Below are 13,606 nucleotides of genomic sequence, written 5' to 3' on the forward strand. Positions count from 1 at the left end.
CACTATTTACAATAGCCAGGACATGGTAGCAACCTAAATGTCCATCAACAGATGAATGGATAAAGAAGATGTGGCACATATATACAATGGAATATTACTCAGCCATAAAAAGAAATGAAATTGAGTTATTTGTAGGGAGGTGGATGGACCTAGAGTCTGTCATACAGAGTGAAGTAAGTCAGAAAGAGAAAAACAAATACTGTATGCCAGCAGGGCAGGAATAAAGACGTAGACATGGAGAATGGACTTGAGGACACAGCAGGGGAAGGAGAAGCTGTGGCAAAGTGAGAGTAGCATCAACATATATACACTACCGAATGTAAAATAGTTAACTAGTGGGAAGCAGCAGCATAGCACAAGGAGATCAGCTCAGTGCTTTGCGACAACCTAGAGATATGGGATAGGGAGGGTGGGAGGGAGGCTCAAGAGGGAGGGGATATGGGGATATATGTATGCATATGACTGACTCACTTTGTTGTACAACAGAAACTAACACAGTATTATGAAGCAATTATACTCTAATAAAGAGCTATTTTTAAAAAATAACTATAAATGCAGTATAACCTTTAAAAACTGTGAATCACTATATTGTACACCTGTAACTTATATATTGTATATCAACTATACTTCAATTAAAAAAAAAAACCAAAAAGCAATCATATGTGCCCTTTTGTGTCTGGTTTCTTTTACTTAGCAGAATATTTTCAAGGTTCATCCAAGTAGTAGCTGGTATCAATACTTCATTCCTTTTATGGCTGAATAATATTCCATTGAATTTATAGGCCACAATTTATCTATCCATTCATGCACTGATGGACAGTTGGGTTGTTTCCACCTTTTGCTTGTTATGAACACTGCTATAAACATTCGTGTACAAGTTTCTGTGTAGACATATATTTTCATTTCTCTTGGATATATACTTAGGAGTAGGATTGTTGGCTCATATGGTAATTCTATTTATCTTTTTGAGGAACTGCCAAACCATTTTACACAGTGGCTGCAACATTTTACATTCTCACCAGCAATGCACAATTCCTGTGCATCCTTGCCAACTTTTTTCCCCATTAAACCATCCTAGTGGGTTGAAGTGGTGTCTCATTGTGGGTTTGATTTGAATTTAATGACCAATGATGTTGAACAGTTTTTCATGTGTCATCCATATCTTCTTTGAAGAACTGTGTATTCAATTCCTTTGCTGACATTTTAATTGGGCTGTTTACCTTTCTATTGCTGAGTTGTAAAAGTTCTTTATATAGTCTGAATATTAAACCCAAATCAGATATATGATTTGTAAATATTTTCTCCCATTCTGTAAGTTACCTTTTCACACTCTTGATAATGTCCTTTGATGCAATTTCTAATTTTGATGAAGTCCATTTTTTTTGTTTCTTGTGCTTTTGGTGTCAAATCTAAGAACCTATCACCAAACCCAAGCCCATCAAGACTTACTTATTTTCTTCTGGTAATTTATAGTTTTAGTTCTTATAGATTGTTGATCCATTTTGAGTTAATGAGTGATATATGAAGTGAGCTGGGTGTCCAACTTCATTCTTTTGTATGTGGTTTTCCAGTTGTCTTAGCACCACTTGTGGAACAGACTATCCTTTTCCCAGTGAGAGGTCGTGGCACTTTTGTGGCCACATATACAAGGGCTTATTTCTGGACTCCCAATTCCATTCCATTGGTCTATGTCTATCCTTATGCCACACCAGTTTTGATTACTCAAGCTTTGTACTAAGTTTTGAAATCAGGAAGTGTGAGACATCAAGATTGTTCTTGCTATTCAGGACCCCTTGAACCTTCAAAGAATTTGAGGATGAGCTTCTCCACTTCTGCCAAAAAAAAAAAAGCCATTGGAATTTTGATAGGGATTGCATTTAATCTATAGAGCACTTTGGGAAATACTGCCATTTTAACAAAATTGTCTTCCAATCTATGAACATGGTATGTTTTACCATTTATTTAGGTTTTCTTTCAGGATGTTTGTAATTTTATTTTTTTCATAAATTTATTTTATTATCTATTTTTGGTTGTGTTGGGTCTTTGTTGCTGCTCATGGGCTTTCTCTAGTTGCAGTGAGCAGGGGCTACTCTTCATTGCAGTGCACAGACTTCTCATTGAGGTGGCTTCTCTTGTTGCGGAGCACGGGCTTCAGTAGTTGTGGCACGTGGGCTTCAGTAGTTGTGGCTTGCGGGCTCTAGAGCACAGGCTCAGTAGTTGTGGCACACAGGCTTAGTTGCTCCGCGGCATGTGGGATCTTCCCAGACCAGGGCTCAAACCCATGTCCCCTGCACTGGCAGGCAGACTCTTAACCACTGTACCACCAGGGAAGTCCCTGTAACTTTCAGTGTACAAATCTTTCACCACCTTGTTTAAATTGATTCCCAAGTATTTTATTCTTTTGGCTGCTGTTGTAAATGGAATTTTAAAAATTTTTTCAGATTGTTGCTGGTGTATAGAAATACAGTTGATTTGTGTGCAATCTCATACCCTGCAATTTTGCTGAATTTACTTATCAGCTCTAGGAGCTTTCTTACGGATTCTTTGGGATTTTCTATATATAGGATTTTATCTGTGTTACTTCTTCCTTCCCAATCTGGCTTTTTTCTTCCTTAATTGCTCTGCTAGACCTTCCAGTATAATTGTGAATAGCAGTGGTGAAAGTGGACACCCTTGTCTTATTCCTAATCTTAAAGGTAGTTTTCAGCCTTTCACTATTATGCTTGATGTGTTTTTTTCATAAATCCCTGTATCATGTTTATAAATTTCCCTTCTATTCCTAACGAGTGTTAGAATTTTACCAAATGTCTTCTGCATCTACTGAGATGATTATATGGCTTTCTTCTTGTTGTATTAGCTTGGCATATTTGATTTTTATGGTGAACCACCTTAATATCCCTGGAGATACACCTCCATACTACAACACTAGTCTCTTCTTTTTCTTTAAGGTCTCCTTTGCATTTAGAATGGTCCCCCTGCAAGGCAGTAATTTTTAAAGTATCCACTTTATTTCTGTATCCTTTAAGCCTGATGTACTACTAGAGTACTGCTTAGTGACATATCAACTAAAGACAGACTTTGGGTGAAAGAAGTCATGGATACCCCACAAATCAAAAATTGGATTAGACTACACGTATGCATATGACCCCAGGAGAAAGTTATACCAAAACTGTTCCTCTTCCAATAGGATTTCCATTTTTAGTATTTCCTTCATACTTTGTTGTAGAAAAATATGATAATCTCAAGTACTGCTCAACTGCTGTGGATGCTGACACCATGAACAGCATAAGGGAGGCTTGCACTGACACGAAGCACAAGTGTGACCAGTGCTTCAACTGCTGGTTTGCCGAGAAGTTCCTCAATGGGGACCCATGCACCGACCTCTTCAAGCACTCAGCAGTGAGTTCAGAAAGGAGGAGATTCCTATCGAAGGACTGGAGGTTCATGGGCATGGCAAAGAAAAGACTGAAAGTTCTTCTTGACCTTGACAGTCACCTTGAAAATGGACTCCTCATATCAGGAAATTGAGGACTCTGGATCATGTCAATTAAAGCTGTGAAGATAGCATGGATTTGATAAATTTAGGAGGGAGGAGTTTCCTTTCCTCCTTGGTATTTTCCTCACTTGTAGAAAATGATGAACCATCACTCTTTGAGATTTCTGCCTTTGGCATCTCAGCACACTAAATAATGGGATTATTTGGGATTATGGTTGCAATATTTGGTCTGGGATCAGTTTTTTTTTGTTGTTTGTTTGTTTTGCCGTACACAGGCCTCTCACTGTTGTGGCCTCTCCCGTTGCAGAGCACAGGCTCCAGACGCGCAGGCTCAGCGGCCATGGCTCATGGACCCAGCCGCTCCGTGGCATGTGGGATCTTCCCGGACCGGGGCACGAACCCATGTCCCCTGCATCGGCAGGTGGCCTCTCAACCACTGCGCCACCAGGGAAGCCCTGGGATCAGTTTTAAATATATCTTGTATGTAAATGCTGATATGCTCGTCAGGATGACCAAGGTTGCCTAACCTCTTGGGCTATGCTTCGAAGGACATTCCATACACTGTACTGAGGTTACTGTTCATGGAAGCAACTGGTTAGGATCTCTCTTTTCTCTCAGGGAGCTAATGCTCTAGAAAATCAATGCTTGGGAGCACAGTTTTATTTTTATATAGTAACTTAATTGTTAAGATTGCTGATGGACTGGGTGAGCCAAGAGAAAGACAGCTTTTAACAGTTGCCTACCTTAACAAGAGGTGTCAGATCTTATATTAAGATGTGAAAACTTCAAGAACAGTGTGGTGAACACCATTTCAGAGCTCATGGTGTAGTTCAGGAATTAAGATCCTTGTAGTAGCTAAGGAGGAAGATCCTAAATGGCAAAGATTTGTTGTTGCCACCTTTCAACTTAAGTCAATCAATTAAGTCAACCTGTATATGATAAAAACACCAAAATGAGGCATCTGGTTAAATGTTGGGGGGGGGTTGCTTTATCTGCCTTGCTTACCCACCCTGCCCTGTAATGCCTTTAATCATGAAGATGGGATAAACTGTAACATTTAGTTTCTAAAAAATAAAGTACTGCTCAAGAAGTTATCTAGATTAGTGCCTTCCAAAGAGGACATACCAATCACAATAGGGTACGAATGTTTATATCAACAAAATGATCTTTGCCAGTTTGACAAGTGAAATGTCTTCTTGTAGTTCAATTTTTTAATTCTCTTGGATGAGGCTGTGCATCTCTATACATGAATATAGTATTTTACAAGGGAAGCAACTACAATTAGGGCTAAATTTTTTCAAGGCAACGCTTCGTATTAAGCACCCAGCATATCAAAGGTTTTTCTGAAAATAAACAAACATACCAGGTGCATTTATAATATTCTCTTAAGAGTTTATTATAAACTAGTGTCACAGGCCACAAGGAAGTAAAAGGACTATGTACAGCCTTACGGGAAACAGGCAGGGAGCTGAGGAGGGCCAAGATGAGTCTAGGGCCTTGGTGGGCGCATTCCCGGGGGAGGGGGCCCTGTAAGGGAAACCAGACAATCCGGTGAGACTCCACGAACAACGGCTTAACAAACAAACAGGTGTGGTAACGTGGCCCTGGGGAATCGGGCCCACGCCTCTGTGGAGCTACTTCCATAACTCTGTGGCCAAGGTCAAAGAAGGCCTGAAGTAAGAGTAAGAAGTTTAGTCAGTGCCTGATCTGCAACTTGAATCCCCACCCTACCCCAGCCTCCCACACCCTGCAGTTATCAAATGATCAGAGGGGGACTCCTCTGGGGCTAACTGGGCTCCTTATGCTTATAAAGCTCATAAATGGAAAACCCGAATTAGAGACACAGTGGTCAGCAGGTTTGGCCGTGGGTTAACTTAGAGGCCACTATGGCTTGGTGGAAAGAACACTGGTCTGGACACTGAGCTCTCTGGGCCTGTTTCCTCATCTATAAAATGAGAGAGCTGATCTACTTCAGCATTTCTCAAACTGGAATTAAACAGATATACATAATAGTGTAGCAAAGCACAGAGCCCCTCCTTAATTACTAGACACTCCCAAACCAAAGGGCATAAGACCTTTGTTGGTCATGCAACAGAATGCATTATTTCACAGTGACCTGAGAATACTGCCCTGGACACTGAGCCCTGTGTACAGGGCTGCTCTCACTGTTCTAAGAGGGAGGTAAGGTCAATTTAAGAAATGCTTGTTCCCTCTTTCCTTTCTGGACAAAACTGTCCTCTAAGAGTTCACTTCCTGAGGCTTAAGGCCTAAAAGCCCAAAGGTATGGTCAAAATCCAATCTTCCCTCCATTGCCCATCCCAACATGGCTCTAGAGAAGGAAGTCAACGCCGCTGCTCAAGGCACTTACCTCGCATCCCGGGGGGAGGGGGCCGCATGCCTGGTGGGGGCATGCCCATTGGAGTGCCTCGTCCAGGGGGAATCCCCATTGGGGGACCCATGGGAGGCCTCATACCAGGAGGTGGGCCCATCATGCCTGCAAGAGAAAAGCCCCAAGAATATAGCTCAAGTGTCTGTCTTGAAAAGGTAGCAGGAAACATACAAAACTGTCCACCAAGTTTTGAGACAGAAGGACCACTCCACCCTCCCAGCCCCTCCTAGCAAACCAGGACTTGAGCCAAAGAAGTGAGGCTCTTGCCCAGATAGTTCCACAGTCAGTCAACCAAGCTGGATCTCAGAGTAATCCTGCTTAATTACACAAACTCATCATCAGTTTCAGTCAAGGTTATGTCTCATCATAAATCCAGCTAAGGCATCTTCTATCAATTAGCAAGGTTCTCCTCATGGGCTTCTCACCTGGAGGGGGTGCCCCTCGGCCCATAGGTGGGGGAGGACCCGCACGGCCGGGTGGGTACTGGGTTGGGGCCCCTGCAATGCTGGCTGTGGCAGCAGCTGCAGCTGCTGCAACAGTGCCTCTTCCTTGTGGGGTCATCACCTAAGAGGACACAGGAGAGAAGTTAGGCAGAACAGTACAGTGCAATGCGGTGTCCCACTCTCCTCCCCAACTTGGTAAAGAAACAGCAGACACCAAATCCCCTAAGCTACAACTCGTGGCATCAGACTTCCTATTTAAAACTATCTGCCAGGGACTTCCCCGGTGGTGCAGTGGTTAAGAATCCACCTGCCAACGCAGGGGACATGGGTTCGATCCCTGGTCTAGGGAGATCCCACACATGCCGTGGAGCAGCTAAGCCCATGCACAGCTACTGAGCCTGCACTCTAGAGCCCACGCACCACAACTACTGAAGCCCGTGCACCTAGAGCCCATGCTCCGCAACAAGAGAAGCCACCGCAGTGAGAAGCCCGCACACCACAACAAAGAGTAGTTCCCGCTCGCCGCAACTAGAGAAAGCCTGCGCGCAGCAATGAAGACCCAACGCAGCCAAAAATAAATAAGTAAAATTTTAAAAATAATAATAAATATATAAGTAAATAAAAAATAAAACTATCTGTCAGAGAAGATCAAGCTTGAATGCTCAATTCCCATTTTCTAGGCCTAAGTTAAGTATGCCCAATCCAAATTAGATAAGGCACTTGCATTTTCAAATAAGACTGATAATAGGTTGCAAGAGCTGTAGTACAGCTGACCTTGAACATGGATTTAAGCTGCCAGGGTCTACTTATCCGCAGATTTTTCTCAATACATACTACAGTACTACACACAATCTTAGTCGAATCCTTGGATACAGAGCGCCAACTGTAAAGTTATATGCAGATTTTCAACTAAACAGTTGGCATTCCTAACCCCTGCATTGTTCAAGGATCAAGAATTCAAATGCTGTCATGGAAACACTTTGTTCCAATTCAGTTGGCCAAAATACTTTTTATACATCTCTTTTTTTTCCCCATTTTTTGGCCACACCTCGCAGCATGTGGGATCTTAGTTCCACGACCTGGGATTGAACCCATGCCCCCTTGCAGTGGAAGCGCAGAGTCCTAACCACTGGACCACCAGGGAAATCCCCTGCATCTTTAATAGCATCAACATTATTTTGTAATAGCAAGTTTTCCTTTTTGCTTGACTCTGGGACCATATGTGAAGCACAGTGAAATACTGAGAGCCTGACAGTCATAAGTTGATTGATCACTCTGGACTCTTCCCAAACTGTGGACCCTCACTCTATCCTATATTTTAACCACCAGACGTTGGTACCCCTTCCCCAACTCCTCACCTGTTGGGATGGCCCACCAACCCCACGGACCGGCCCAGCAAGTCCTGCAGGAGCCTGGGGCATGGGAACACCAGCTGGGATTCCTCTGCCAGCAGCTCTGCCAATCCCTGGGCCCCCAGCAGCTCCAGCAAGTGGCACTCGTGCAATGCCAGTCTGAAAAATAAAGATACATGTTAAAATGCTTGTGGCCTAGAGATTTTTTTTTTTTTTTTTCGGTACGCAGGCCTCTCATTGTTGCGGCCCCTCCCGTTGCGGAGCACAGGCTCCGGACGCGCAGGCCCAGCGGCCACGGCTCACGGGCCCAGCCGCTCCGCGGCATGTGGGATCTTCCTGGACCGGGGCACGAACCCGTGTCCCCTGCACTGGCAGGCGGACTCTCAACCACTGCGCCACCAGGGAAGCCCATGACTTTTTAAAAGTGTACAGCAACTGGAAAAATGTTTACAATGTTAAGCGAAAAAGCAGAATGATATATTACATACCTATTACATGTTAAGTAAAAAAAAAAAAAAAAAGTGGACAAAAATTAAAACAAGGTAAGAGGATTATTCCTTTAACAAACAATATATTAAAATGAAAAAGGGAAAAAAAATTTGGTTAGATCCTCTAAAGCCTCTTCCATCTCTAAAGGTAGGCTGATGTTAATGAACCAAGATTGCCTGGAATCAAATGTCAGTATCACCGCTTTCTAGCTGTGACACCTTGTACAAGTTACTAAACCTCAGTCTGTATTATCTATAAAGTGGGAATAATTTATCTCAAAAGACTGTTATAAGGATTAAATCAAATACTGAAGGTACCACAGAGCTTGGCACATAGCAGATGCTTAATAAACATTAACTATTATTCTATAACTGTACAAAAAATACATATGTATTCTACTGTTTGGAGTTATGACCTTTTATGGTCACTAAACTGTCATCACATTAAGAATTGACCCGGATGGCCTTAGATGCCTCTTCTGTTGACTATGTCCATCAACTAAAGAAGAAAGCAGGGCTTTCAAGTTAGAAACCCTCAAATTCTAGTTCCCTACTTCTTACTTGCAAGGTAACCTCTTTAAGATTCTGGTTTATTATCTGTAAATGGGGGACAGAAACCAGAGGATGCCTGTGAGTACTGCAATGAAAGAGAGAACCCCACACAGAGCCTGGCTCAGGTGGGGCCTCCCTTGCACAAGGTTCCTGGCCTTGCACTGGCTCTCTGCTGACTTACATCTTTGGGAGGTGGTCCCTCTACTGTCATTGAGACCAGGTTCTCCCCTCGAAGTAGCACCAGACCAAGGACTCGCTTTTCTTCTCTCTCCGCTTGTTTTGAGTTCTTTGGTCTAAAGACAGGTTTAGGAGAAGGAACAAAAAAGCAAGCATTAGAAAAAGGGTAAAGTTCAAGCTCACCTACCTAAGGACACTCCAAGATTTGTTTTACACTATACCTACTGACAAATGGTACATAAACTTTCCCTAAGACAGCTCCTCTGGACAGTCTTCACAGGCTGAACTTGTAACCCCTTAGGTGGTTGTCTCCCGTGCCAATAGGATGCACAGACCAAGAGACAGGGTAAGAGTCAAGAAAGCCCAGCCCTGGCTCACTCATGTAGCCACTGTGAAAGCCTTTCCTCAGTCATCTCTTCTTTGCTATTACCCTTTTCCTCCCTCTAGCTTAAGGCCTCAGCAGTGCCAGAAGGCAGCCGAAACAATTCCTCAGTCAACTGAATCCCACTCATTCCACTTACATGCAGTATCCTTCTAGTACCAATTCAACCCCACAGGCCTGTAACTCCACCCCTCACCTCACATTAGAAATAGAAGTTATAAAGGAAAAGGTTAAGAGTTAACTACATAGAAATTACACCTTTGTCCTCAAAGAACAAAAAACAGAAATCTCCAAACAGCAACAACCAGAGAAGTATGAACAAAATATAAATGAATGTAAACCAGGAAAAATAACCGCAAGAAGATGGGGAAAGGAAAGGAAAGCCACAGCCAATATCCTAAAAATAAATACAAAATACCCTAATTTTTTAAAATAACTTAAAGATTTCATTTTAGTGATATTTTATATTATATTAACAGTAGTTTTCTGTGGGTGCCATTTTTTCCTTTTTTTGACTTACCTATATCTTATTTAATAAAAGCATGTATTGCCCTTTCACAATTAAAAAAAAAAACCCTTTCTGGGTATTTGAAGTTTTTTCTCACATACTTTTATGTACTTTTAATAAATATTTTCTAATAGACACTTTTTAATTATCAGAATAAAGTTAGTTTCATTTAAAAATACAGAAGAGAACAATTTGGAATAGTTCTACACTGATCTGTTGGTCACTGTCTAATGTGTACCTGGCACTCGGCCATCTCTACCACATTTTCTGTGCTGTATTTCTTGACCTCATGCCACAAAGAAAACAACTGTCCCAAAGAGAATCAAAGGGAATTCACAGCCACTGGCAACATACTATGGACGCTGCACGTGACAAAAGAGAGCTGGATGATCATGGAAGTCATGTAACCTCTCTGGGCCTCAAGATGCCTTGAATGTAAAATAGGATGAAATGCAAGACCACATCTTTTAATAGCCTAGAAGCTTAAGATCTGTGAGTCCTAAGACAAGGGAATTACCTAATAACCTATGGAATTGTATTCTCCAATTGTTTCTATAAATGCCAACAAAAAATCACTGGCCCCAAACCCACAAGGGGAGCTGAGCACTTACCCTGAAGAGGGTCAGAGGCTTCTTAAAGCAGTTTCAGACCAGGCTGCACTGGGAGAGCCCTTTAGGCTACAGCTTTACAAATAGGCAATGAGGCCAGAAAATCAAGCTCTCCCCCCTTACACACCTGTGGGGAGAACATGAGAGCCCTTTACCCCAGTACTCAGGGGCACGCAAAGTCAGAGAAACAAAAAGCCTAGCAGCCCTCCTTACAATTTGTACTCTGCTAGAAGTAGAGAGCAAGACTAAGGAAAGAGATGTCTTAGTGTCCAATTTCCCCATTTTAATCTGCCCTGTAAAACAGGAAAGTAAACCAAGAGGAACTAGCTAGCTACACCACCGCCTGTCACTTGGCCCGCCCACCCAAACCACTCCCCATCCACCCAATCCCTCCCCCCACAGCCCACTCCTCACTTGATCTTCCTGAACTCATCACAGTCACAGAGGATCAAATTCATATGCTTGTCAAAAGCTTTAAAGGTGCCAATGAAGATACGGCCATCTTGCAGGATGCACCTCATCCTGTAGTCGATGTGCTGCAGCATCTTGCTGCTCTTGCCCACAGTCTGCAAGGAGAAATCAGCAAGAATGGGACTCAGCTCTTTTAGACCCACATAGCCCTGGTCCTTCCTTAAAACTTCTGCTGCAGCCTTCTTTTCCATGTCTGTCTTTCTCAGTAGTCTCAGCTCTGTCTTCCAGCCACAGACCTTTCCTGGGAATTCTCTCACATCACCCTGTTTTCAACCCTGAGCTGTTATTCTTCCTTCCCTTAAAATCATCTTTCTCTATTACAATTGCCTTTGTCTATGCTGTGTATGTTTCAGGGGTGAGAGGGTAAGGTGGCTCCAAACTAATGAAACCCAAGTATATCAGAGATTAGCCATCTGCCATTGTGTAGATTATAGGTGCTGTCGGAACACCAACATCTCATTAAAAAGACTGGGTAAAAGAGCTGGAATGGGACTGGCACTAAGAATCCAATCAATGAAGAGCTTGTTATCAGAAAGCAGCTGATCAGCTTGGAAGCGAGAATGGAATCCCCCAAATCAATAATTTGTTAGTGTGTCTCCAAGGCTACCTTTAGGAGAGAAAAACTTTCTGGTGCTCAGAGTGCTAATGAGTTTGAACACATAATGAGAATATATAACCTGATATACTCCTTAATTAACCCAACAACCTATTCTGCTTTATAGCCTGGCTTCCAATGTAGTTTTGGTAAAATAGAGACACTATATAGACCTCACAATGAGAATGTCAAGTGCCCTTGGCAGTTACACATCTCTCTAGAAATAAATGACCTGGCATTTGCTTTGTTACATCAGCCTCCTATCAGTCTGACTGGTATAGGCCAATCCTAACTCATGCAAGGGCCTTCTAAGTACCAGGCACTGTGCTTACTATTGATCTCTGTGAGCCTGGACGAGCACAGGTGCTCTGAACCCACAAATGCATGGATTGGAATCTCGACTCCTGCCACCCTGGAGACCCAAGTTATGTGGTTCAGTCTCTTTCAGATGACCATTTTAACCCAATTGTAATCACAGCTTCTAACCACATGGTCTGAACATTTATGGTAACATTTATTGGTCCATCTGTCTTGTACAGCTAATTCTTACTGCGTGCTCACTGGCAGGCACTGCCATAAACACTATTCTCTCACTTAATCTTTAACAGCAGATTTTACAGATGAGGCCACTGAGGCTGTAAGAGGTTAAGCTGTGTTGGATGTTAGTCAGCCTGAATCCAGTGCCTACTCTTCTAACCAATTCTCCTAACAATACCCTACTAGGTTTCCCTGCTTCCAATTCACCCAATATATAACAGCTACCGAACAGAGTTATCTTTCTAAACACAACTAAGTTCATGTCATTTTGCTGGTTAAAATCCTTCAGTGGCATCCCTCATCACCAACAAAATTAAGTAGCGTGTAAAGCCATTAATAACCAGACTCCTGCCAATTCCTCCCACCTCATTCTTCCTTTTCCCCTCCAGGAACTTTCAATGGTGCTACCCTTCATGCTTTGTTCTGGCAATCCTCCGGATCTACACTATTCCCTCCCATTTTCGCTGGGAAAACGCCTGACAATCTTTCAGGACTCTGCTCCAGAAAGCCTTCTTACCCCGCCCCCCGCCCTTACTTTTACTTAATGCTGAATTACCATTCCGAATTATACTATCCATGTCCCCAAATAGAGAGTGAACTCGGTGAAGTAAACATTTCATTGTGCAGCCCCAGGGCCTGAAAAGTCAGACATACTCAAACATACATATATGCTGAACAAACGAGTTGAACTTTTCCTCCACTCGTTCATCCTCCGTTCACTCCTCCCCATCTACTAGAACCAAGACTCTAGTTTCAGACACAAGCCCTTCCACCTCTTTCCGCAACTCCTTCTCGGACCCTCACCCGCCTTCACAAGTCTGAGTCTCTCACCGGGTCTTCCCCAGTACCCCTGCGGCGGTAGTACCTGCTCCGACACCCCAGACACACACACACTCATGCTGCAAAGTTTACTCAGCGCCTACGGGATCCCAAGCACTGTGGTCACAGCGGCATGGAGGACCGCAACGCAGTTCTAACCTCTCCTGCACCGAGCGACCCTGGCCTCGGACCCTCATTTCCAGCCTTCCCCTCCCCCACCCCGCCGAGCGACCAAGGTCCGGGTCTTCCCTGTCCCGACTGAGGGGCCGCGGCGGTCGGGGCCTTCACCGCCCGGAGCGGCCAACCCACGACCTCCTTCCCAGTTAGTCGCGCTCCCCACTCCACAACAGAGTCGGGAGCTCCCGCGCCGCCAGCCTGTGCCTCCTCACCATGGTGGCGGTTCTGATGGCTCCGATTCCCGCCGGATTCGCCTCCGCAGAGGCCTAGAAGCCCGCCACTAGCTCGCTTCCCGCCGCCGCTACCGGAAACGCGACCGCGAGCAAAATGGGGTAAGGTAGAAGGCTGCTTCCGGTCCCGGAGCCAGTCCCTTGAGTTCCGGCCGAGGTGCTGAGCCGTGAGCTTAGAACGGGGCGGGGCTTCGGCGGGGTTGGGGGCGGTGCTAGCGTTAAACTGAATCGCAGAGGCTTAGGATCTTCTCTGTTGGACACCTTCCTCGTTTCTGTCGGTACTAGAGCTGCTCCTCTTCACCCTCACCACCCAACCCCCCGCGCCCCAGCTCATTAACTCTCGGTCCTCATCTCCCACCACTCTACCCCAGCTCTGTCCTCT

The 13,606-nt window shown here is 44.0% G+C and overlaps 1 protein-coding gene and 1 pseudogene across 2 annotated transcripts; one reads left to right on the forward strand and one right to left on the reverse strand.

Annotated features, from left to right (window-relative positions):
* Nucleotides 1-3,276: 3,276 nt before the first annotated feature.
* LOC114893751 lies at nucleotides 3,277-3,482 on the forward strand (annotated as a pseudogene).
* Nucleotides 3,483-4,624: 1,142 nt separating this feature from the next.
* SNRPB (small nuclear ribonucleoprotein polypeptides B and B1) lies at nucleotides 4,625-13,372 on the reverse strand. Of its 2 annotated transcripts, none has more exons than XM_029221835.1 (7): nucleotides 13,207-13,372; nucleotides 10,810-10,961; nucleotides 8,902-9,013; nucleotides 7,687-7,839; nucleotides 6,311-6,449; nucleotides 5,865-5,990; nucleotides 4,625-5,167 (listed from the first exon to the last, which is right to left on the reverse strand). In XM_029221835.1, exons 1-7 carry the CDS (start codon nucleotides 13,207-13,209, stop codon nucleotides 5,157-5,159), a joined length of 696 nt encoding a protein of 231 aa, XP_029077668.1. In that variant the 5' UTR covers nucleotides 13,210-13,372; the 3' UTR covers nucleotides 4,625-5,156. The 2 variants fall into 2 exon arrangements, with proteins under 2 accessions (XP_029077668.1, XP_029077667.1); XM_029221834.1 differs by having other exon boundaries at nucleotides 4,877-5,023.
* Between the last annotated feature and the right edge of the window lie 234 nt (nucleotides 13,373-13,606).

The sequence above is a fragment of the Monodon monoceros genome, unplaced genomic scaffold (genome assembly GCF_005190385.1).
Source record: "Monodon monoceros isolate NGI ecotype Baffin Bay Population unplaced genomic scaffold, NGI_Narwhal_1 Super_Scaffold_13, whole genome shotgun sequence".
Classification (NCBI taxonomy): domain Eukaryota; kingdom Metazoa; phylum Chordata; class Mammalia; order Artiodactyla; family Monodontidae; genus Monodon; species Monodon monoceros.

Bases quoted from the DNA above. Each gene is read 5' to 3' on its own strand.
- SNRPB (XM_029221834.1), bottom strand. The intron at 9,014-10,809 runs GTGAGGAGTGGG...ACCTGTCTTTAG, and splicing joins GATGAGTTCAGGAAGATCAA to ACCAAAGAACTCAAAACAAG. The intron at 5,991-6,310 runs GTGAGAAGCCCA...TTTCTCTTGCAG, and splicing joins CCGAGGGGCACCCCCTCCAG to GCATGATGGGCCCACCTCCT.